This window comes from Daphnia magna, linkage group LG1 (genome assembly GCF_020631705.1).
Source record: "Daphnia magna isolate NIES linkage group LG1, ASM2063170v1.1, whole genome shotgun sequence".
NCBI lineage: Eukaryota > Metazoa > Arthropoda > Branchiopoda > Diplostraca > Daphniidae > Daphnia > Daphnia magna.
The window spans coordinates 18,030,957-18,052,871 of record NC_059182.1 but is presented as its reverse complement, the minus strand read 5'-3'; the positions used below and the strand labels follow the sequence as shown (position 1 = coordinate 18,052,871).

General features: G+C 41.5%; 2 protein-coding genes and 2 long non-coding RNA genes across 5 annotated transcripts; 2 read left to right on the top strand and 2 right to left on the bottom strand.

Annotated features, from left to right (window-relative positions):
• The first annotated feature begins 744 nt into the window (after window positions 1–744).
• Window positions 745–3,774, top strand: LOC116917689. Its single transcript, XM_032923281.2, has 12 exons — window positions 745–1,246; window positions 1,429–1,472; window positions 1,536–1,809; window positions 1,919–1,984; window positions 2,050–2,136; window positions 2,205–2,343; window positions 2,427–2,569; window positions 2,674–2,771; window positions 2,850–2,874; window positions 2,998–3,131; window positions 3,199–3,466; window positions 3,531–3,774. Exons 3-12 carry the CDS (start codon window positions 1,671–1,673, stop codon window positions 3,665–3,667), a joined length of 1,236 nt encoding a protein of 411 aa, XP_032779172.2. The 5' UTR covers window positions 745–1,246; window positions 1,429–1,472; window positions 1,536–1,670; the 3' UTR covers window positions 3,668–3,774.
• A 922-nt stretch (window positions 3,775–4,696) lies between these two features.
• On the bottom strand, window positions 4,697–5,435 carry LOC116922010. Its single transcript, XR_004393790.2, has 2 exons — window positions 5,185–5,435; window positions 4,697–5,057 (listed from the first exon to the last, which is right to left on the bottom strand). It is a non-coding gene; the product is annotated as an uncharacterized LOC116922010 (long non-coding RNA).
• A 71-nt stretch (window positions 5,436–5,506) lies between these two features.
• On the top strand, window positions 5,507–6,348 carry LOC116922016. Its single transcript, XR_004393792.2, has 3 exons — window positions 5,507–5,821; window positions 5,880–6,019; window positions 6,115–6,348. It is a non-coding gene; the product is annotated as an uncharacterized LOC116922016 (long non-coding RNA).
• Window positions 6,349–6,718: 370 nt separating this feature from the next.
• LOC116936683 (orexin receptor type 1) lies at window positions 6,719–19,204 on the bottom strand. Of its 2 annotated transcripts, none has more exons than XM_032943897.2 (6): window positions 18,563–19,202; window positions 13,163–13,310; window positions 12,388–12,660; window positions 11,027–11,243; window positions 10,739–10,851; window positions 6,719–7,435 (listed from the first exon to the last, which is right to left on the bottom strand). In XM_032943897.2, the coding sequence occupies exons 1-6, from the start codon at window positions 18,995–18,997 to the stop codon at window positions 7,113–7,115; spliced, it is 1,509 nt and encodes a 502-aa protein (XP_032799788.2). In that variant the 5' UTR covers window positions 18,998–19,202; the 3' UTR covers window positions 6,719–7,112. The 2 variants fall into 2 exon arrangements, with proteins under 2 accessions (XP_032799788.2, XP_032799787.2); XM_032943896.2 differs by lacking the exon at window positions 6,719–7,435 and adding an exon at window positions 8,002–9,640 and having other exon boundaries at window positions 18,563–19,204.
• Between the last annotated feature and the right edge of the window lie 2,711 nt (window positions 19,205–21,915).

The following is a 21,915-nucleotide window of genomic DNA, read 5'->3' as shown; positions in this document are numbered from 1 at the left end:
CCCCAAAAAAGAGAAGACCCATCTTAACGGCAGAATCCCACCCATTTGACGTGGGGCCGAAATCTAGAGTCCAGTTTGCTCCTTACGTAAGACGGCAAAATTGCATGTAATAAATTATTGCTGGTTTCCATCTGCGCGAAGAATATTAATTCCCTTAAACCTTTCTTGCTGTGAATGACAGAAGTATTTTACGACCAGAAAGTGACCTGAAACTATTAAGGCTTACTTTCACCAGAACAGTAACCCGGACATTCTTTACCAGCAGAAGAATGCAGCCGCTAAAGCCGGTCTTTTCTTAAATTACATTCTTAAAATTAATTTTCATCGATCCATTCCCCAATCAGAATTCTATAAGAGACAATGGAACTATTTGAAAGTAAAATGTGCAAAATCTACACTTGGAATTGACGTTGTTTTAAATTCGAACTTATACTTTTCAGACGGTAATTCTGACGAGTACTAGCTGAACTTAACTCTTGTTTTCATTTTTAAAGAATTTAGGTCAGGATAGGGACGTTGTCATTTGGTTTGAGAAGCGAAAGTGCGCTTTGGACTGTGATAACGTGCGCATGTGTAGGCTATGCATTTCACCACAAACAACGTTAGTATGATGGACTATCGCCCTGGATCGAATTCATTCAAGTAAATACTTATTTAAGGATAAAGCCAAGATAAAGGCTCTCAAATAGATAGCTGTCGGGTTGTTTTACTCCAGGCAATCATTGTCGGGCATCCGAAGCCAGTTTTTAAGTATCGACTAAAGAATCAGGCCACATCGTGTTGGCAATAACTTAACGTGGTTTCACTGTACTGTATCAAACATGCTTCGCCTTCGGCTTAGTTTCATGCATGATATTTGTTTTTCTCGAGAAAGTTATTTGTGAACGCGTGTCGAAGAAATTTCCGATGAGAAACTCGTTGACTGGCCTTTCCTACACCAGTGAACCACTACTTTGAGAAGTAAATCATAAAAGACAAGCGTTTAAGGAAGGTTCCTAGTCGCAACAACAAATTGGCATAATCGAGATCCCCCCTCCCTAAAAAATGAATGGCTGGCCATTTGGCCAGCCTCTGTCCATCGTTGGACGTACTGGCCAACTTTACCGCAAACCGCTTCCCTTACGGAATCGTCTTCTGTAGTATGAAGGACATCTGCTGTAGTCTCCACCGTCGATGCGTTAACAATGGCTAACTTTTCCTTGTTATTATGTGTTGTAAACACATCCCACTTGCTCCAACATTCTGGGTATTGTTAATAGTTCCATGATTTTGTCCCTTTTCTTTCGATAATTTCAGGCCAGTTCTCCCTGTTAATTCTTAAATTGACAAATTATTTCTATCATGTCAACAAAATCCTTCGAATATCCAAGGAAAGATGTTGTTACGATAGAAAGGAAAAGTATAATGAAACCAAATGTTTTGATGTAGGCAATTGCTACCACAGACACAATAAGGATGGATTTTTACCTGAAGTATTCAACGAATTAATTATGACCACATTGCACCTTCAACAGTACATCAAAGCATTTTCCTAGATTGCAGTCGCTCCAAGATTTCCTCGTGTTGTCACTATAAAAAGCCAACCGACGTGATACCTTCATACAGCAGTTGAAGACACGGAGTCGTTGACGATATCACATCAGCTTGTTCCATAGTGAAACAAAAAGAAAATGGGTTTATCTACCCGCAGTGTAGAATTGATGCTTGTCATTGCATTATTGATACAATTTTCAGCTTGTGCAGATGTGAGCTCGTCAGAGACCCAGATAAGCAACAGCACGGGGTCAGAAGGCCAAAGAAGAGAAAAATGTAAGCTGTTACGTCATTGCGTTTAAGCTAATCCATTTCGCTCTCACTTAGCTGGCGTAGCCTACTTTATTTGTATTATTTAATTGATTCCCTTTTTTGTCGAATGCAGTTCTTTCTTTGTTTTCCATCGTTCGTTTCCCGAATTCACTGTGTTTGGCATCCAATTCTTACAATGGTATAAAACAATTCTGCACTTAAATTGGTCTTCCTTTTATCGAGAAAACATTGAAATCTAACCAGGGACTTGTTTGACCACTGCCGAGTGCTCCGCCAAAGGAGGAACAGCATCCGGAACCTGCGCTTCGGGATTCGGCGTCTGTTGCGTTTGTAAGTTTATCGGTTTATCAAATACGCCCCAGATATCCATGACTACAACATTGATTTTATTCTTCAAGTGACTATCCAAACGTGTGGTGCAACAACAAGTTTGAACAACACATATTGGCAAAACAATGGATTCAGTTCGGCGTACACCACAGCTGGCCAATGCTCCCTGTTTGTTAGCAGAGCTTCTTCTGATGTCGATCAACTTCGGTACACAATTTGAGCTTTTAGTTAAAATATTTAAAAAAAAATATGTGGTTGCATTAAATATATTTGCTTTCTTTGTCCAATAGATTAGAATTTATAACCTTCATTTTGGCTCAGCCGGATTCGGCTACTCTTAGTACCACTGGTCAGTGTATAACTGATTCTTTTACTGTTTCCGGTTCGGCTAACATCGTTCCAGCTATATGCGGAAGCAACACCAACCAGCACAGTGAGCTCCCCATCTAAATTTTATTTCATTGAACTACAGCAACTTATTCTACCGTGATGCGTTTGCCTGATTTTGTTATCTATTATTACTTCTTCTTTTTTTAGTGTACATCAACATCGGACCTGGGACGAGTACAGTTACCCTTAGTATAATCACGTCGGGCACCGCTATGTCTCGTTACTGGAACATCAGGGTCATTCAGGTCTGCTTACACGAACATTTCTATGGATAGCATCAATTAAATTTACAACGATTTAGCCTTTTTGTTTTATCACGACAGATTCCAGAAAACACTGATTACACGGGTAAGTGCCAAACTGGAACATCTCACGACCCCGGGCTTTGTTCGGCTTGTGAAAGATTAAGATTAGCATAAAAATTAATAATTTTTACTGATGATCCAAAACCTAATTGACCGTAATACGCAGCTCCAGACAACTGCCTGCAGTGGTTCACCGAGGCTTCTGGACGATTGGTCTCTTTCAACTACCAATACGCTACGACTCCGATAGTTCAACACTTGGCATATCAAGATTACACTATGTGTATCCGAACCAATCAGGTAATACGGAATAACAATTGACAGTGATGCAAAAAAAAAAAAAAAATGGTTCATAATCAAAATTTAGGGTTTTTGTGGAGTTAAATATGACTTGTGTACGCCAACGGCTAGTAATCCTTATGGGCTTTCGACTGTCGCTGCTGGCACTGTCGCCACTGGTACGCTTATGGATTCGTCTTGTGTTTACGATTGGCTTCAGATTCCATGCGTTTCCGATCAAGCCAATTCAGTCGTTACTTCGGTAGGAGCGACAGTCGGTTGCGCAAGTAAACTGTGCGGAATTACTGGCTTTACGGTAACAGCTGATTCAACAACCGCAACAACTTCTCTGTACAGTAAGTCGATCATTAAGTGTGATTCAGTCGCTATTTTCGTAACCAAAAATGTGTCCAAAAAAAGGCTATAGGCGACCTTTCGAAGTTCGTTTCTACACCGATTCAAAAGAATTTCTCGTGACTGCGGCCGATGCAGAAAACTGGGGATTCTGCCTAACTTACACTCAACAGCCATGCCTTTCATCAGCCACTAACGGCTAATAATCGTCATCAGTGTATTTAATTAATTGACTTTATATACGTATTTTAAACCTTTGCAGCCTATAGCTGGGCATATAATGAATAAAAATGGCGGTGGATTAAATCAACATTTTTTAAGCGCATTTATTTATTTTTTTGGGCCAAAAAGAATTTTTGTTTCTAAAAGCGGAAAGGTAGCTAATTTCCGAATTCGAGGTCGTTGGTGCTATTGGTGTACAAGTTGCTGGATTCTATTTTCGTTTATATCGTTTTTATGCAAGAACACGTTCCCATCAAGGTCTTTAATTGAAATGATTGTCTTGTAGTTTTTTGGATGGCATTATATGCGTACAAAAATACGTGTGACGAGGCAAGTTTATAGTGTACTAGCTGCTTCAGGGCCCATTTTAAATTCACGGCCCTGAACCCGGTCGCCGCACCGATGGCCGATCCCAGCGATTGCCCGGTTCGTCACGTATCCCTACAGAAAAGAAGAAGCACAAATCAAAAGACGATCAAAAAGTTGCATCTCACTTGGCTTCCGAAATCACGGTGACTGAACGCAGAAGGACGTTGAGGGTGGGGCACATTCCCACACCTCTTTATTCATGCTGCTCTGATATGTATGACGTGAGACCTTCAACGTGAAGGACGACGCCGAAGAGGGAAGCACGCATTAAACAAGTCTTCAAAACTGTCTGTTTTGACATCTATTTTCTATCGTGATTCACGCTAAATTTATTCGACTTGCCTCAGTTATTCAACAAAGAATAATATCATTTATTCCCTATGCAATTTCACTGAGTCAGTCAATTTCCTATATGAGTTTCCTTGTTTCTTTCAAAATGAGACTTAAGTCTTTGAAGACGGGGGTTCTTCCAGTGTTTTTGGATGGATACCAAAGCCTAGCCCGCCGTTTAAACCGTTTGCGCCATTACAACATGTATATAGGCACTGACCTTGCAGGAATTTAACTGCGGTTTTTTTCAACAATTCATCCGCTTGTTATTGTCTTAATTGATACATGCGTTCATCATCGACTGTTTTGCCTTAAACGTTCACCAAATATGTATTGAGTATCTCAACGATGGACATGGCCACACAAACAAAAACAGGTTAACAAACATACACAAATCTTAAAGGAATGATTCCCGCTGGATTAGTTGGGAGCCACATATCGGAGCCATATAACAAGGCTGCCAGACAAATGATGATTCATTCGTCACGTTATTCAACCGAAAAGCCAAGCGGGGAAACGACTACCGCGTCTCCGTTGCGGCCGGTAGTAACGAGCCCGTCGACTGGCGTCACCGTCCAAATCGAATTCCGCTTGCGGTAATTCAGCAAATTCGTTTTGCGCTATTGTTACCATCGCGCAAACGACAACCAACACCAACAAGATAAGAATTCCCTAACAAAACAAAACAAAAAAATTATTTTTTATTCACATTTTTCTATGCGTTCCGTGAACCGTAAAAATAAAAATCGTAAACGTCGATAGCCGGCAGTCCTTGCCCAGAATTAAGTTTAGAGCTAACCTTGTTCATGGTGAAAAATCAGTTGCTTTCCTCTCCTGCAGTCTTGTGCTCTTCGATCGGTACGACTGCGGCAGGTAAAGCTTGCTCGCCTTATATACCCTGCGGAAGTTGAAGCTCCCAAACGTATAAGATGCCCCCCCCCCTTCGCAACAACCGAAATTTGGCTTCTCTTTTTCGAGCACCATTTAAACAGTATATTTTCTTTTCTTTTAAATCGAAGGACGTTGGGATTTCCCAGCAAGAAACCGTCGACCATAATGAATGTGAAGAACAAGATAAAACTGAATTAGAACATCAATAAGAAAACATCGCGCTTGCTTTTCTGCTGCGTAGTGCTGTTGCAGTGATGGGCGTCACCTTTTCGTCTCACCCCTCGGATGGCTCGTGTGTCCGCAGTACGTGTTCACCTTCGTAGCCAAGAAGGGCAAACGTACGCACTTCCTCACTGAATCTCCTCACTTCAGGCTACCACCCGATTATCGTTTTGATTTACGTCCAACTCGAAATTCATTTTCTTGACCAGTTGGATTCAAAGGGCATTTCAAGGTGTAACGCAACTTACCTAATAATCACATTTTTTTTTCAATGCCAGCTCAGCCAACCGCTTATAAAAAGCGAATCAATTTCCTCTGTTCAAGTAATTACACTGTCGCTCTCGGTATTTTGATTTATAATTTATAGTAGGCTCCTTTTAGAGTATACCAACCTTGGCTAGTCCATAAAATGTTATACGACACAAGTGGATGGGTGGATAGGAAACAGGCGTTCCCCTTAGCTCTGTAACCGAGGCATAAAAGTGAGTTTGATTGGAGGACCACAAAGGCATACCCTGCAGGTGAGAGATAAGCCGAGGTTTTTGGCAAACAACGGCTGGTCATTCACAGGTCAAGTCGTGTCCCGAATAATCAGCACTCGCCTCTGTTTATATAGGCGTGAGGCGTCGCAGCATTTCACTGTCACGTTTACCAACTACGGTAGGGATCATTCCTGAGAAAAAACGGTGCAATAGGTTTATGGCTGAAGTCAACCGCCCCTGTCATTTGCGTAATACGCAGACGTCTCTTATATATGGCTCTTACACTGGCAGTACTGTGAAATGAACCAAGAAGAACGAGTGAACGTCTGCTAGGATCCCGTTAGCCATCGATTTCTTCGCGTTACTAAAATGAGTGGCACGTTCACGTAATAAAATGCTAAATGTGTTACGCAACATATGCATGTCTAAAGCAATGATGGATGATGTCTGACGTCGGCATATGAGGCACTTTGAGGAGCAATCTAGACATAGCCGTTGGCGTTCATAGTTGAGAAGCCTCACGACTCTCTCTGTATAAAGTAGGCTAGACTGTAGTTATAACCGTTCAAAAGCGACTAGATTACTCTCTCATTTGCGTAATCATGGGCCGCTTGATTACACGGCTCTTTTTTGTTGCTGGAGAGAAATACCTCCCTTATTCGTGGGTGCTTCCTAACTGATTTTAGAAATCGAGGAAAAAAGAAAAGTTAGGACACGTAATGAACGACCGCAGTATAGAATAGATATACATACGTGTATTTATTCTACAACCAATTTTGATTATACAACAGTAAACGATGAAACGACACTTAATGATTGATGTCCCCATCAGTCAGGAGCTGACAGCACGAGTACATAAAAACGATGACACATTTAAATCATTGTCGAAATTGTAACCAAAATGTCCACATCCTTGAGGGGAATTTTGGTTTAATGAATATCCTCTTTGTTGAATATAAAGAATGCGAAATGACATCGAAAAAAGACGACTCAACGAGGAGAGATTAAAGTATGGACGACAAAAGTGAAACACGATCAAATGTGCGATGATTTTTTTTTGTTTTTTGCCTTTAATCTGAAACGATTTCATCAGACCGTGTAATAGTACATAGAACGAATAGTTGAGTGAGCATTATTCGTTAACCGTGTTCACGTGCGTGTAATTAGAGGAAGGCATCGTGCAAAGCAAAATCGTTTCCGCCGATGGTGAAGCGCCGTTTTTCCTCTTCAAACTGGGTGGACTATTGCCGCTCTTGGACGAACATCTTGTCGGCTGTTGGCTGCTGAAGAATCCCGATGGTTGGCGCTGATGTTGTTTGGGCGTCCGTGTTAAACTGGTGACGACGCTCGGAGAGGGACTCATGTTATGAGTTGTCCGTTCCTCTCGTCGATGGCGTTTATCCACATCGGAAGAGCAGCACTTCATGGCAATGCCAAACTCCCGCCGAAATTTTTCTTTATTGTGCATTTGAAAAATAAGGAAACAAAAAAAAAAGAAAAGAAAAGGTGGTGGGATAGAAAAGATAACAAAAAAAACGAAAAAAAAAAAAACGTAAACAAAACGGAATAAAACGAGCTTTAGAAACAACGCAACTACTGTTGAAATTGTTGATACCTCCAAACACATCCAGCAAAATTGTTTGGATCAATCAAAATGAAAAAGAATTTACCAGAGACGAGATTAAACAGTGATGATTGCATACGTTTAAGGCTAACCCTCCTATTTGCAACCGATTCTGAATGTGTACGAAACCGACGTTGTCTGTGTTTGGTAAACGATCCTTGAATTCTAGAATTGCCATTTATTCGGCGAATATTCTAAGGAAAACAAAAAAAGATTTGTTATTTGTGATGCTGTTAGCTTGTTAGAAGGCAATGTTAAGTGGATGGATGCGTTAATTCAAAGCAGCAGAACATAACTCGTTAAACGTGTATTCATTTGTTGTTGTTTGTGTTAAAGAAATTTCGCACCAGTTTTTTTTTTTTTTTTTGTTGTTGTTGTTGATGTTGGGTATGGTAAATTCTAGTTTTGTTTGGTTTTATTTTGACAAATATGTATAGTGTAAGGACACAACCAGCAATAGAGCGGTTAAAAACAGAAACGTGAAAAGCCAGAACGTGAACTCTGTTACAATGCGCAGGTTATGTATGATACACGCACGGCGTTAAGAGTTTGGGTGGGAACTAAAGCGATAAATAAAAACGGTGATTGAGGTGGGGACAAATCATGCAAGCACCAATTAGACGAAAGAGAACAAATCATCGTAATCAATCAATTATAGACTCTGCTGTATCTTTAACTTTCCATTTAAAATGCGATTAGTTTCCGCCAACGATTTAGTTTGTTTTCTCTTAACAGTTTTTATTCTTGAGATTCTCTTAACGCTTTAGTTGTCAACACTTTTCATTTCATTTGAGAGAGAGAGGGACAGGTGATTTTTGATTAACGAACGGCCATAGAGATCAAGTGATGATATGGTTCACGAGAATAGGGAGCGATAGGACTTAATAGCCAGCAATGAACTATACGAATCAAGCGATTTCCCTGTTTGCTTGATTATATCATGAAACAAAAGTTTTGAACTCAATTTTTGTAATAATAAATAATAAAGAGATTAAAGACGAAAATAATTTATAAGCATAGCCGTGTAAGGGAAGAAACTAACGATGCGGCTAATGTACTTGGGTCCATGAATCATCCTCAAATATTGGCTCGTCACTGACTTATACTCATCAAAACGCTCCCAAGTTTCAAGTCTTGAATATTCTGCCTGAACCGCTGCTAGTGTGATTTTGGTTTGAGATGCCGTTCTATATTCGTGGCTAGATGACAAGACATTGATGTGCCAATGAAAACGTCTTTGTCATCACGTACACATCTCTTTCGCTATTTTATGGCCAATATAGACAGACAGCGACGAACTATGTCATCCGAGAGGGACTGTTATATTTAAAGAAAAACCAAAAAACGCCAACTCAGAAGAGAGGAAAAGTGCATAATAAACGGCATGCACACTTCATGCGTATAGCAAGAGAGATAGCTTACGAAACAAAAAATACCAACGATTTTAACAGCCTCTCAATTGGCAACCTCCTATAGATGTGGTAGAACGTAATCAACGCGATGGGTTTCGGGTCGTTCAAATAAAGAAAGAGACTCGTGAGACAACGAAAAGACAAATGAACGAAGACAAAGCGACCTAACTGAGACGAGATCAACGTTCCATAATCAACGAAATTTGAAAGAATCAGAATAGTAAAAGAAAAAGTAGCCAAAATTAAACAAGTGCAGTGGACGATGTTTTGTTCTTTTCATTCTTTACGTGGTTGAAGTGAGCGTTCTGACGGAGCGTGCAGTAGGGTGATTGGAGCGGCATTGTCTGAGCGGATAGCAGGCTGCGGCCGAGGGAGGCGGCACGTTGCTGGCCATCAGCCGATCGGTGGCGACGGCCGTCGAAGCCGGCGCGGTCGAAGCCAACGCCGCTGCGAAAGCCGTCGTCCCTGTCGGTACGCGGACGACCGCGATCATCGACTGATTGAGGCGAGATCCGCCAGTGCACATGGACACGGAACTACGACTGCGTCCACCACCAGGCAGATGGTCAGTCAACCAGCGACAACGGCAGCGAAATGTGCGCCGAAACTCCTTACGAAACTTGCCTAATAGACACACACACACAACACACTGATGTCACGAACGCGGTATGCAAATTGCCCAATTTACAACGGTCGCTTCTAACTACACGCCCAGCATTTGGCCTTTTTTATTTTGATGAAATTCATTTTCTTTACCGTGCGACGTAAAATCGGATTTAAATTTAAGAAAGAACTGCGCATGTCGGACGTAATCGACTTTTCGTGAATGGAAGTGACCGAGTTGCTAGGCCTCAAATATGTATATCACCTCCTGCTTTCCTTTTTTTTTTATATTATTGAGATACACACGTGACTGACGCTTCCATCGTCGGCACTCGTCCAAAGATGGCAACAGCTTTGTGTAACGAATTTTACTGTTTCACGACCGTATTCACGCTATAGCGTTCAAATAAAAACACCTGAGTAAACAGTGGGGGGGGATGTATAGAAATCACCGCTGCGACAAGCGAATAGCCACAAAAGCTAAACGAAATAAAATAAAAGTTTACAACTGATGCCAAGTTTTTTTTTTTTTTTACCCGATTTTCTTATTGCTTTTATAGATCCGGTTAGGCTACATCCGCCTTTCGTGAACGAAAGGCGAACACAGTGATGCAGGAAAGAAAAAAAAGGGAAGGGGGGACACACAGGAAGAAAATCTGATTTCTTTTGACAACGCTACGAAGTTATGTCGTCTATCCAATCGCATCCGTTTTGGATGGATTGTATCTGTGTTTCAAATATCGGGACGCAGTCCAAGTTTTTCCTATACATACGCATGGATTTTTATGAAGAAAGTCCGTTTGCAACTCGCTGGACCTTTTTCTGTTTTCGTAATCGAATTCCGCCTGTCGTTGCCGAGTTTGGTCCCCTTTTCTTTATAATCTATGTACAAATTCACGCAACTGAGGGCAAAAATACGGTCGTCGCCCATACCGGGAATTCATTTTTCAATTAGGATACGCGTCGTATCCTGCGTCCTTTTTTTTTTCATTGCGTGAAAATCAACTTTTGCTATTACCGGAAGCAAAAGAAACGATTTTTTTTTTTTTTTTTTTTAAGGGAGGGGGGATGCAGAGATTGACGCGGAATGCCGTGAGGAGTGCGTGTTTTCTTACTTACCGCTCATAAAGTTGTAAATCACGGGGTTGATGGCGCTGTTGAAGTAGCACAGCCAATGGGAGACGAGAGCAGCGGCAACCGTGTAATCGTTCTGCGTCAATTTGATTGTGTATCTGCTCCCACCGGCCGGAAAATTAAAAAAACAAAAACAAATGCGCAACTTTGAAAATAACTGCATTATTACGTTATTGGTTAATATGATGACATGGAATCCTGGAAATTCCCAGGGCACGTTAGGTAATACGCCAAGTCCCTTAATTAAAATGAGAAACGCTGAACGAAAATTACCTGAGAATGCTGACTAGATGAACGGGGAAATAGCAGACGGCAAAGACGATGACGACGACGACCAACATCTTGGCCGCTTTCCGTCTGGAACGCAGTTGCAATTCGATCGACGCATTGGAATTGACGGTGAGCATGTCTTTATTGCCCCCACCACCGGTTCCATGGTGACCGTGATGATGGTGATGATTGCTGCTCGGTTGTTTAGGAAAGAGACGCACTGGAAAAAGGGAATGTAAACCCATTAGATAAGATGGTCAGTTTAATGTTTTCTTTGGCATATTCAATGAATAAAGAAGCCAACAATGAATCGTCATTCCATTGCAGTCTATTGCTGTGAACATCATCAATAATCAGTTGTCGATGGAATGGGATCCAATATCTTAAAAGACGTGGAATGGCAGTTTCGTCAATGGATGCTCCAAAAAATGCGTGACATCGTACGAAATGCGGCTTAACTTAATTCGAGTATCTTGCTTACTCTGTCCACTATTTGCGAGTTGGAAATGGGCCGCAAGGACACACTTATGGGGGCCTAGGGTGTAATATGTCCACTTCAAGGGCCGTTCATCATCTTCGAATGGTCTCGGTGACCCCGATCCGCGCATCCATCGTCGCCTTCCGTCCGAGGGAATTCGGCGTGTCTACACTCTCTGTCAGATTAATCCACCAACTCTCAATAGGCTAATACTGGCGACCATTAAACACATAAAAGAAGAAAAGAAGCTTGGCCCTAAATGACACCATCATTCATTCGACGTCGTACTGATCCCCGTGCGTGGCGCCAGCACCAACGACGCCCGCCGTAATCTACGAGTTGGTGGTATAATGCACTTTAAAAGCTTCTAGCTGTCCGTTCTTGGTCGCTTCCTAACTCTCGGCTAAAAATAGAATCCAATGTGCGGCAGCATGACGAGCTTTATAGATAATTCAAAGGAAATATTTTTCAGTTGTTGGCCTTTTGCAAAATCGTTTCCTTCTGAGAAAAAGAAACGATGGTGAGCTGAGCGAAATGAAACGACACTCTTTTATGTGCATTTTCAAACCGAATTGCAACCGGAAAAACGCTTGTTTGGTCTATTGTTTGATTTTTTAAAAAATGTGGATATCCCATTGCCTGACGATGAACGCAAAACCAGTTTCAAGTGGCTTAACGCATCTGCTTTCAAAGCTTTTTTTTTTCAGTTGCCATTTATTCATGTCTTAGAAGCAGCAAGAAAAGTACGAGATCGTCGTAATAAAACGGAAACAACATCATTTTTGGAAGAGGCAGTAGGCAATCGACGGTTGCAACGGCGCCAAAACTAGCGATAAAAATTCACTTCCTGAATGGTTCGTTGAAATGAATTGGCTTTACTCTTTACCTGTAGTGCTGTTGGCTGATTCGTCGGTGTTGTCAGCCGTGCGGTTGCCACCGGTAATGGCGAGCCGAGCTGAACGCCACAAGACTCTCACGATCTGATAGTAAGTGACGGAGATGAATAGCAACGGAAGAGCGTAGAGAAGGGCGAATTTGACCAGCTGGCTGTAGAGATCCGTTTCATCATCCCAGCTTGGCTGACATTGCGTAAAATAGACGGTGCTAATCGACAGGTTGCGGCTCGGTCGCGTTTCCAGCACCACTAACTCGGGGATGTCTAAAAAAAATAAGAGGATATAGAAATCAATTCAAGAACGGCCATATATCGTTTCCCGCAGTTCTAAAACAAAAGAAAAACCATTCAGTATATACGGAGGAGTATTACTGTCAATTTCAGTAATACCCTCTTTGGCTTTCAGGCCATTTTCAAAACGGTCAAAGGCGGTCCCGCGGTATTCACGAAATGGACAGGAAAAGGCAAACGAATTGGCTCAGCGGTTAGAAATTTTCCCCAAATGCCAACTTTTTTTTCCCCGATGCTTATAGTTCAAATAATACAGGTATGCTAAATAAGCTGAATGCCAAAAAGCGTAGTCGTCATCCTTTCACGCAGCATTTCATTAAAAAAAAAAGCAAAATTGGCTCATGACCCGCAGAATGTCATGATTGAAAAACGCCAGGTGTTTGCGATTTTTATTTTCTCCGTGTTGTTTATTTTAACCAGATTTTCATGACATTATATGGCAAATGGATAATAATTCATTGATTTTGTTTTTTACCTATGAGCAGCGAGATGATCCAAATAGCAGCGATGGCAGTTTTGGCCCGACCGATGGTCGAGCGGAACTTGAGTGGGTGGCAAATTGCGTACCAACGGTCGACGGAGATGAAAGTCAGGGTCAAGACAGAGACGGATACCGAGACAGTCTGTTGAAATACGAATTTCAAAATGAATTTCAGCATCCCTGTTTATATTTAGAAAATGACAGCACACAATCCAATCCCTCCCCGTCCGCTTTCTGAAAATAATCCAACTATTTAAACGGCAATTTCGATTAGCAAGATTTGGATGGAGACAACTACAGAGGGCAATTCACATGCACAAAGTCGATTACTTCCCGCCTTACGTGAATCTATTATTCGTCTGTTCGACAAGTCGTGATGCTTGTCCACCTCGGCGGAAGACGAAAGCCATATTCCAATATCCGGAATAACCGGCAAAATAAAACAAACGGCAAGGCAACAATAGAACGAACGAAATCTTTTATCCATATATAGCTTCATACAAGTACACAGCGCCTGCTGTGATGTCCTCTGTAAACTCATTCCCGGTTTTCTGCAGCAGCCAAAAGACCAATAAACACAAGAGATTGATTTTGGTTGCACAAAAGCTTCGGTCTTTTTCGGACGTCGTGCGACGTTGGCTAACTATACGATCCAATATGTGCTCTGCCTTTCTGCAATGGTGGAATAGAGTATATACTAGTCAATGTATACGTCAGCGATGGGTTAAAAAAGAGAGAAAACACACAAAGTCAGAAAGGAAATAGGATGGAAAAATGGTGGGTAAAGAAAAAGTGTCGTGACGAAACTGAATCGTGACGCAGCTATTGAAGGGGGAAAATAGCTATCGAACGCGGTACGTTGTACGTTCAGACTTGCGGGCGATGAAGAAGAGAAAAAGTGTAATGTCGTGGAAGTTGTACGAGTCAGGGCACGTTTCTCATCAGGGCCGGCTCGATGCGTCTGTGGCTAAAACAAGAATAAAAGTCAAATTTGAAGAACGAACGGATATTGCACGAATTCAAAGGAACGAATGCTCATGATGGCGCTCCCCTTATTATTATAGAGAACTTTGCTGCTTTAATTTCTTTTTTCTTCTTCTTCTCTGAATGCGCTTTCTCTTCATGCTAAGTTGCGTTCGCCCTTTGACTACCAAAATCGTTTTATCCTCCCCTTTTTCGCAGACACAGGTCCTCCGAGACCGTGTGGTTTCTTAAGATAACGTCCAATATCTTTTCGGCGATTTACGGTGCACTACCGTGCTGACAGAATTCTTTATCGATCAATGAAGAACGAGCTAAAAAAATATATAGATATATATATGAAATTAAATAACGGGAACGAACTGGCCAGCAGACGAAGATCCTGCGAAAGAGTTTTTCAATCAAGTAACTAATCGAGTTATGTTGAAACTTTATTGGAACAACAGCCAAGAAGATCCTGGGACGTAAAGAGAGTTTATGTCATCATCATCAGCTTCGATGGCCAAGTTAGTAATTATAGTGAGAAGCCGATACATTAGGACGTATACACACAAAGATGTTCCCCTTGGGCTGGCCAACTCTTGTGAGGTACTGCGTTTAAGTTGAAGCTATAAGGGAAACGGATCGATGAGAAAAACGCAACAAAGACGTGGTGTTGAGAGACTAGATAAAAAATTCAGCTGCAAATGGAACCGTAAAACGATGTGGGTACATCACCTCGCTTTAAAGAAAAACTTGGAACGATAGCGTTGAATTTGTTTTCTGGCAAAACACCTTGTTACGTTACACCCGTAAATGGTGCGCTGGCTAATCACGACTCTGTTTAGCAATATAAATAGGTGTACAAGAACAAGTTATTTTCACCCATCTTATTTTCGATACACATTTTATTTATTTTTTTTTGCGTTTATTGCCTTTATAAATTGACCACGTCACGGCTTTACTCGCATTAACACAGCTTATCTGATGGCCATGGACTGGGCTTAACGCTACTGAAAGGGCTCAACGTGCTTGTATACATATGCATTGAGACTTCAAAATCCCCGAGCTTCACTGGCCAGACAGGGCGTTGGCTCCCACCTTCCTGTCTGTCATTGTTATAAACCGTATATTTTTATGTTGGTAAAGTATTATGCACAAAACACAATACGTGGAAAGCTTCACGTCTTTCAAACGTTAAGGACGTGGGATTCAGGTTATCCTTTTCACGTATATAATTCACTCGTGGCCCGCATTTGATACAAAACACACGGTGGAGGGACGTTGATGAATCACCAAGGTCCAAGATATCTTATACGTTGATCACATAACATTACTCTTGCATATGGTAGTAGAAAAAAAAATGTATATATCGAATTCCAAAAGTAAGAAATTGGGCCGGTGTACGTGCCGTCCAACGAAAAACGATAGGTATGTTGAAAGCGAATCGACAATGAAGAGTTCCCATCAATCGATTGGCGATTCTTTCACGCTAATATCACGCAAGAACTGTTTAATCGGGTCGCGTTGTCTCCTGTTGCAGAGCACGTTTTGGCTTCTGGGAAAATAATTCATCGTTAAATGATCTCTGTCAAAATATACTCAACTCTTTTCTGTATAATAAACACAAAACAAAAAAGTTTCTTATTGTCGCCTGAAAAACAGCAGAATACGTAAAGGGACACATCATTTTCCTCCTGTCGTAGGTGAAAGAACTTTTTTTTTTGTTATTTCCCGACAATGGATTCTAGCGAATCTCGCCGATAAGTTTTCTTTCGATTGTGCCCCAAAGTTTCGCGGACGTTGCCCGTTGGGAGCATTTTTGTCTAGACACTTTCGACAATGGCGAGTGTTTTTCTTGAATATTTTCCGTCAAAGTAACTTAGATGCACTCTGGCCTCATTCCGCGTATCATATTGCTTTGACACTCAAAGTCCTTTTCATTCTTTTCTATACAAGCAAAGCTCACGTCCAAAGCTGTTTCCCCTGTAAAACGCTTCGTTCGATTGATTAATAGTGAGACTATTATCTAATGGCAGACAGAAATTTATTCGATGGATGTTTAGAAATTTCCAAAGCTGTTTGCGCGTTAAACAGTTGATCAGATCTTGTGGCCATATGGGCGTGCCTAAAAGCCAATGCGGAGTAATTGCTATCCGCACCTACAATCGAAGGCAGACGTTTGACTACAAAAGGCGACCACTGGTGGTAGCCGCTTGCTGCATCGCAAATACTTTTCGCAAATAATAAGATAGAACCGATGTCCATTATTGGTACATTCAATCGCGATAGGCAAAAAAGAAAAAAAGAGTTTCGTCTATACGTTCATCAGGGGAATTTTTTTTCCTTTACTCACCCAGAGGACACACTCTGCTCGGTGTGTTGCCATTACGAAGAAAGCAAATTCGGGTATTCGCTACATGTGACGAGATAGTGAGATAACTCGGGAATAATATCCGACGAAGAATGTAAATGGAATATACATATATTGCAAAGCAACGGTTATGACACACGCGTATACTATTGCAAAGTCATTTTAGCATTTTATCTAGGCACTCAGAAAGTCGACAGAGAAATGACTGGAAATGTCAAGACTTTGCTATGCACAAGAAAAACCAAACAACAATGCACAACTTTACGTAATGGAAGTATTATATCTATATGTATACATATAAGAGTCTCGAGTTGATGCAGTTCATCGCATTGCTAAAGCTCGTAAGTAAACATTGAGCTCGAGTTTAGATTGACAGAATAAGAGGACCTACGGGAACCCGATGATGGAAGAAAAAGAGGAATCTAACAAATATTATTTTTCAGCTCGGTCCTGTCGCTTTCAAGCAATCCTCGAACCATCGTATTATTGTTTCTTCCGTCTTGCCAAATGGGGCGGTATCACGCTGATTACTATAGAACAGCTATTATCAATCATCTATCCCCAAGCTGTCCTCAAAGCCATTCCTTTACAACCGTCCAATCCAATAACCCTTGCGGATCTATTCAACTCAATAGGGGAAGGGACATCATATTACTTTCTTTATTGGCATACGGTTTCTATTGCCAAAGTTTGTGTTATTACTTGGACCGTACACGTGTCATACACATTTAGGAATATTCCAAAATCTTGGAACTTGAAAACGGATTGGTTTACTAATATCGTGCCATGCGGCTGTTAATTAGCTTAACGAGAGCTATATACAGGAACGTAGAAGTAAACTGAAGGAGCGTGCAATCAGCTTAAGTCACGATACTCTTGCTACATGGACTGTTGAGCATCGGAATAAACATGATTGGCAGGCCATTCAGTTTTGCAGGTTGCCATTAAAGAAAGACGTAATAGGATTATAGGAGAATTAAACTTCATGTCGTACGTCATCGGCGCTAACGTGTACAACGTAATGCAATGATAACGGACATCCTATCAAGATTTGATTAAAAGGGGTTGGCAAAATGCTTGTAATATCATTACGTCAATTCACCTGTTTCCATAGTTATCTTTTACTGGTTAATAAAAACAGCAATATCAACGTTTGAATGTTTATACGTTAAACTTGAAAGCCGACAATCGAATGGCTCACGTTGACCTACTGACCTGCAGTGTTTATAGCCTGTTCCCTGCCTTGTTAGTCTGTCTATGGATGCGTGTTCCATCTCGTTAAATAAAAGGCTTGGCCAAGATGGCCTCGATAGCGTCAGGAAATCACGACGGTCGCGTTTTGATTAGTCAAAGCTGAATGTATCGAGGACGCGGCACTGACTAGTCTCGATGCAATTACAGTTCGCTAGATCCCCCCCAACTAGCGCAGCATTGGTGGTCCCGCGTTCATCCGTGCGATGAAAATAAAGGAAACGTCCTGCTGTGCCAGTCGGAGCGAGTCGACCGTATTCGATAACAACACAACGCGTCTTTCACTGGATACGCGGAAAAGCGGAAGAGCGCACGTTGGCAGGGAAAGTAGCGATATGATTGTTACGCGTCCGCAACTGACAGTTGACCAACCGGATTCCGTACGGACGCTGGAATAACATCATACGCTGTCACGCAAAGGCATATCTTGCAATAAAGATCTATGTAGCTGTCTGACTAAAAAGCTCGCTACTATGCCACTAATTTGACCTTAATGGGTATAAAGTCATCGCTGTATATACGTTGCGCGTACTGGCTAGCGTAGGAGTCAGACGCTGTTTGACGCAAGGGAGCGGACGATGGCTCGGAATTCGAAGGTCGTTAAAAATGCTGACAGTTTACGCATGTAAATCATTTTTCAAGGGCTGTCTAAATGTATAGCCAATTTAGACGATTCGAGAGACCAAAGCGAAAGAATTTGTCTGTTCAATGTGGGAAATTCCATGTATACATGCAACGATGGCAGACCAAAATGGATTGCAGTTTATCTTTTCAATTTTTTCCGACGTTTGTTATTGATTTCTATTCACCTGAAAGTAGGGGATGATTTTGCAGAGCGTGTTACCCATGAACCAGGTCTCGGTGATGTCCCATAAAACGGTAGGTGGGAGGCAGAGGAAGATGACAAGAAAATCGGCGATGGCCAAATTGACGATAAACATGTTGGTGACGGTGCGCATCGTGTGATTGCGGTAAACGGCCAAACAGACGAGGAAGTTACCCGCCAAACCGACGATGAATACCACACAATGGAGACCAATCAGAATCCACTCGTAGACGGATGGAAACATGTACGCTTCGATCCGATCAATGTAGTCGGCATCCGTATCGCAATAGTCATTCGTGCACGTTTCGTTGCGAACGAGGTCGTTGAGGCCACCGTCAGTCAAGTCGGTACAGTTAAACCCTTCGGTGCAATTGACCGGAGAAATCGACCAGACGCTATCGTTATGAAATTTTTCCATTTTCCCTTTTGTTTGGTTGAAGTTGAGGTGCAAACGTGACAAGTCGAGTTCAAATCATTGCAGGATCACTAGGGCGATAATGAAGACACTAATTAATGACATGAGCCGTGCTGATTGAATAGATATTAGGTGTGAGCGCTGCGAAAAGTACGAATAGCTCGAATGGAGGCTAGACGATGGACTGGAAGCCACTGGTGACGGAGCGTCACTATAATAGAGGCGTCCCCCCGGCCCCCGCAAACAGAAAAAGAAAGAAACACGACCGAACGTGCGCGGTTTCTCCCGGCCCCGCCTTTCTTTCTCTTCAACATCGTTTCGCATTTTGTTTCAAACGGGAAACAAAACAAAAAAAAAATAAAAGTTTCTTTAGAATAAATTTCCTCCAATTCATGCGAAAAGCTCAACGTCTTGGTCGATCAGTCCCTTTTTGGGTAGAAATTTCAATCGCTGTGATTGGGAATTCAAATCAGCTCTAATGCGAAATTTCCATGTTCGGAGATTACCAACAAGATACGGATAGCGCTATTATACACAGAGTTCGTCTTTGGCTGTACTGTAAAAATTAAAGAAAAAAAGAAAAAGGACCGACTGGGCCAGCTGGTTTCTCCCAGCACATCTGCCTCTATCTCTCTCCACACAACATCTCCTCTATTAAAACGTATGTAACGAACACAAAAACATTTCTCGGTATATTGCGTGCATGGTCTTAAGAATTGTCGATCTTATTTTATATTTTACTCGGCTACCGTGTGCGTGTACATTGCCAATAAAGTGGTTTTTAGTGCACGGGCCGTATTATAGATGTGTATAGAACAGCTCTTAAACTGGATTTTCGAAGCAACCACGTCTGGTTATCCGATCTGTCTGGCTGATGGCTTCACGTGTATAGGCTAGTTGAACAACATGCTATTTGATCGGCTACTTCGGTCAAGTGTCGAGGCGCCATGACGCCGCCGAAAAAAATTCCGCTTTTATTTTTATTGCAGCATTTTCGTTCGCCATCAGTGGTAATCCGAGATTGGTCGGCGGAGAGGTGACTCCGAGGCGCTGGGTTGTCAATTTTCTGTCCTTTGAGGAGGTAAAACGAGAGCTGCGATTGACAGTTTAGACCAAACAGAGAGAGAGAAAAGAAAAATAGGTGGATGTGTTGGTAATAGATCGTTGCACCCATGTGAAGTAAAAAGGGAGAGAAGAAAAAAAAAAAGAAAGAAAAGGAAGGAAAATAACAAGCTAATGGTTGCGTTTCATTTTGCCACGTTGAAGAGGCACTTGTAGAGAAAACGACGGGCTCTTTTGCACCACCGGATCAATACACGACGATTAGATTATTAGTGGTATATAGTAACAAGGCAATTTGGTTGCATTTCTGATGATTCCCTTTTAGCGGTGTGGTTTTGTAACAATTCATTACCGAACTTTGACTATGGGCGTTGGCAACGCTGTGTTTTGAAGTGGATTTTTTAAAACGCTATATACAATATTATTTTCTTTTAAATGGTGAAAATTTCATTTCTTTTCTTTTTAAATCAGCTCATTCTAGATTCAATTGAGTCGCATGGCTGTAGGCCAATAGTGCTGTTGGCCGTTGTTGGTATAACATGACATGTTTGACGGCGCGCTTTCCCGTTTTTTTGTTTGAAAATAAAACAATAGTTTGGTGAATGCTAAACCAACGAGTTTGTTGAGTAAGGTTAGTTGCAGTCCGTCGTGTTTGTTTGGTTGCCAATAAAATTCTGCAGCACAGGGTTTTGGAGCCAGAAAGAAAACGGCCATCTCGTTCCAGTTTAGTGTTGCACACGCAGTATGTTAATTTTATTACGCGATGAGATTTATTAACGATACACGTGTAGGGCTAATAAATAGAGCAAAGTTGGATGCAAGAGTGGCCGATCAACGTATAATACAATTCATTTCCTTATTATCAGTTGAAGTTTTGTTCATCAACTAGGAAAACCTTGTGATTCAACTTTTGTTGCCAACAATCGCGAGTTTTGCTTGATCGATAGACGCTAATTAGAACAAGAGATAATTTGTTATCCATCTGAGCTGAAACAGAGAACATCTTTTCAATGATGTTCGCACCTATCTTTGTGTACGCTTGCACGTATGTTGCCTAGCATTAATGTGCGTCAACGTAATATGCCGTCTCCACAACATCCCCAAAAAGGAAAAGAATAATCATATAGTCTCAGCTCAATATGCAATTTTACAGATTACCATTTAAAAGTAAAATAGATAAGAATGAGCATCGTGTGCTGCGTAGAAACGTTGGGTCCAATCCACTGGTCGATGACGCCACAACATATTTGTGTGTTAAGAAGAGACGAATAGTGAATCTGAAAATGAAATTCCATAGCAATTGAAGACGGAAAATAATGATACGATGATATCTAACGTCTAGCAGACACAGAAGGGCGTCAGTACGTATCCAATCTGCGCTGCAATCAAGAGCCATCACCTGGACAACGCCATTTGGCAGAACGAAGACCCTCCGCGGAGAATGTTGTATTAGTTTGTTGACTCAAGTCAAACTTGGACGATGAGCGTTAATTAAGGTGTTCAACATTTTAAAGCGAAATATGTTTCAAAGGCAAAAGGAGAGAGCCTATCGTTCGCAACCTTTTCAATTTCAAGCGGCAGTTGGCCCGAAATTGACTTCATTCTTTCCCTTCCACCTTGCGAGATTCAATTAAAGTTGGCGAGGGCTCTATTTTTTTTTTAAAGAACAGAAGTGATCCACCCATTTGTACACAATGTCGTGTAATATATAGACATTCACTTAGGTGGTTTCGTCTTTTACGTGCTATATAGAACGATGAACTGAGTTTGATATGGAGACCTAACGCTTCAGCAAAACGAGAGACGAACAAAAGGAAAATAAGAAAAATCTCACCTCTGAAAAGCAATTGAACTTCATA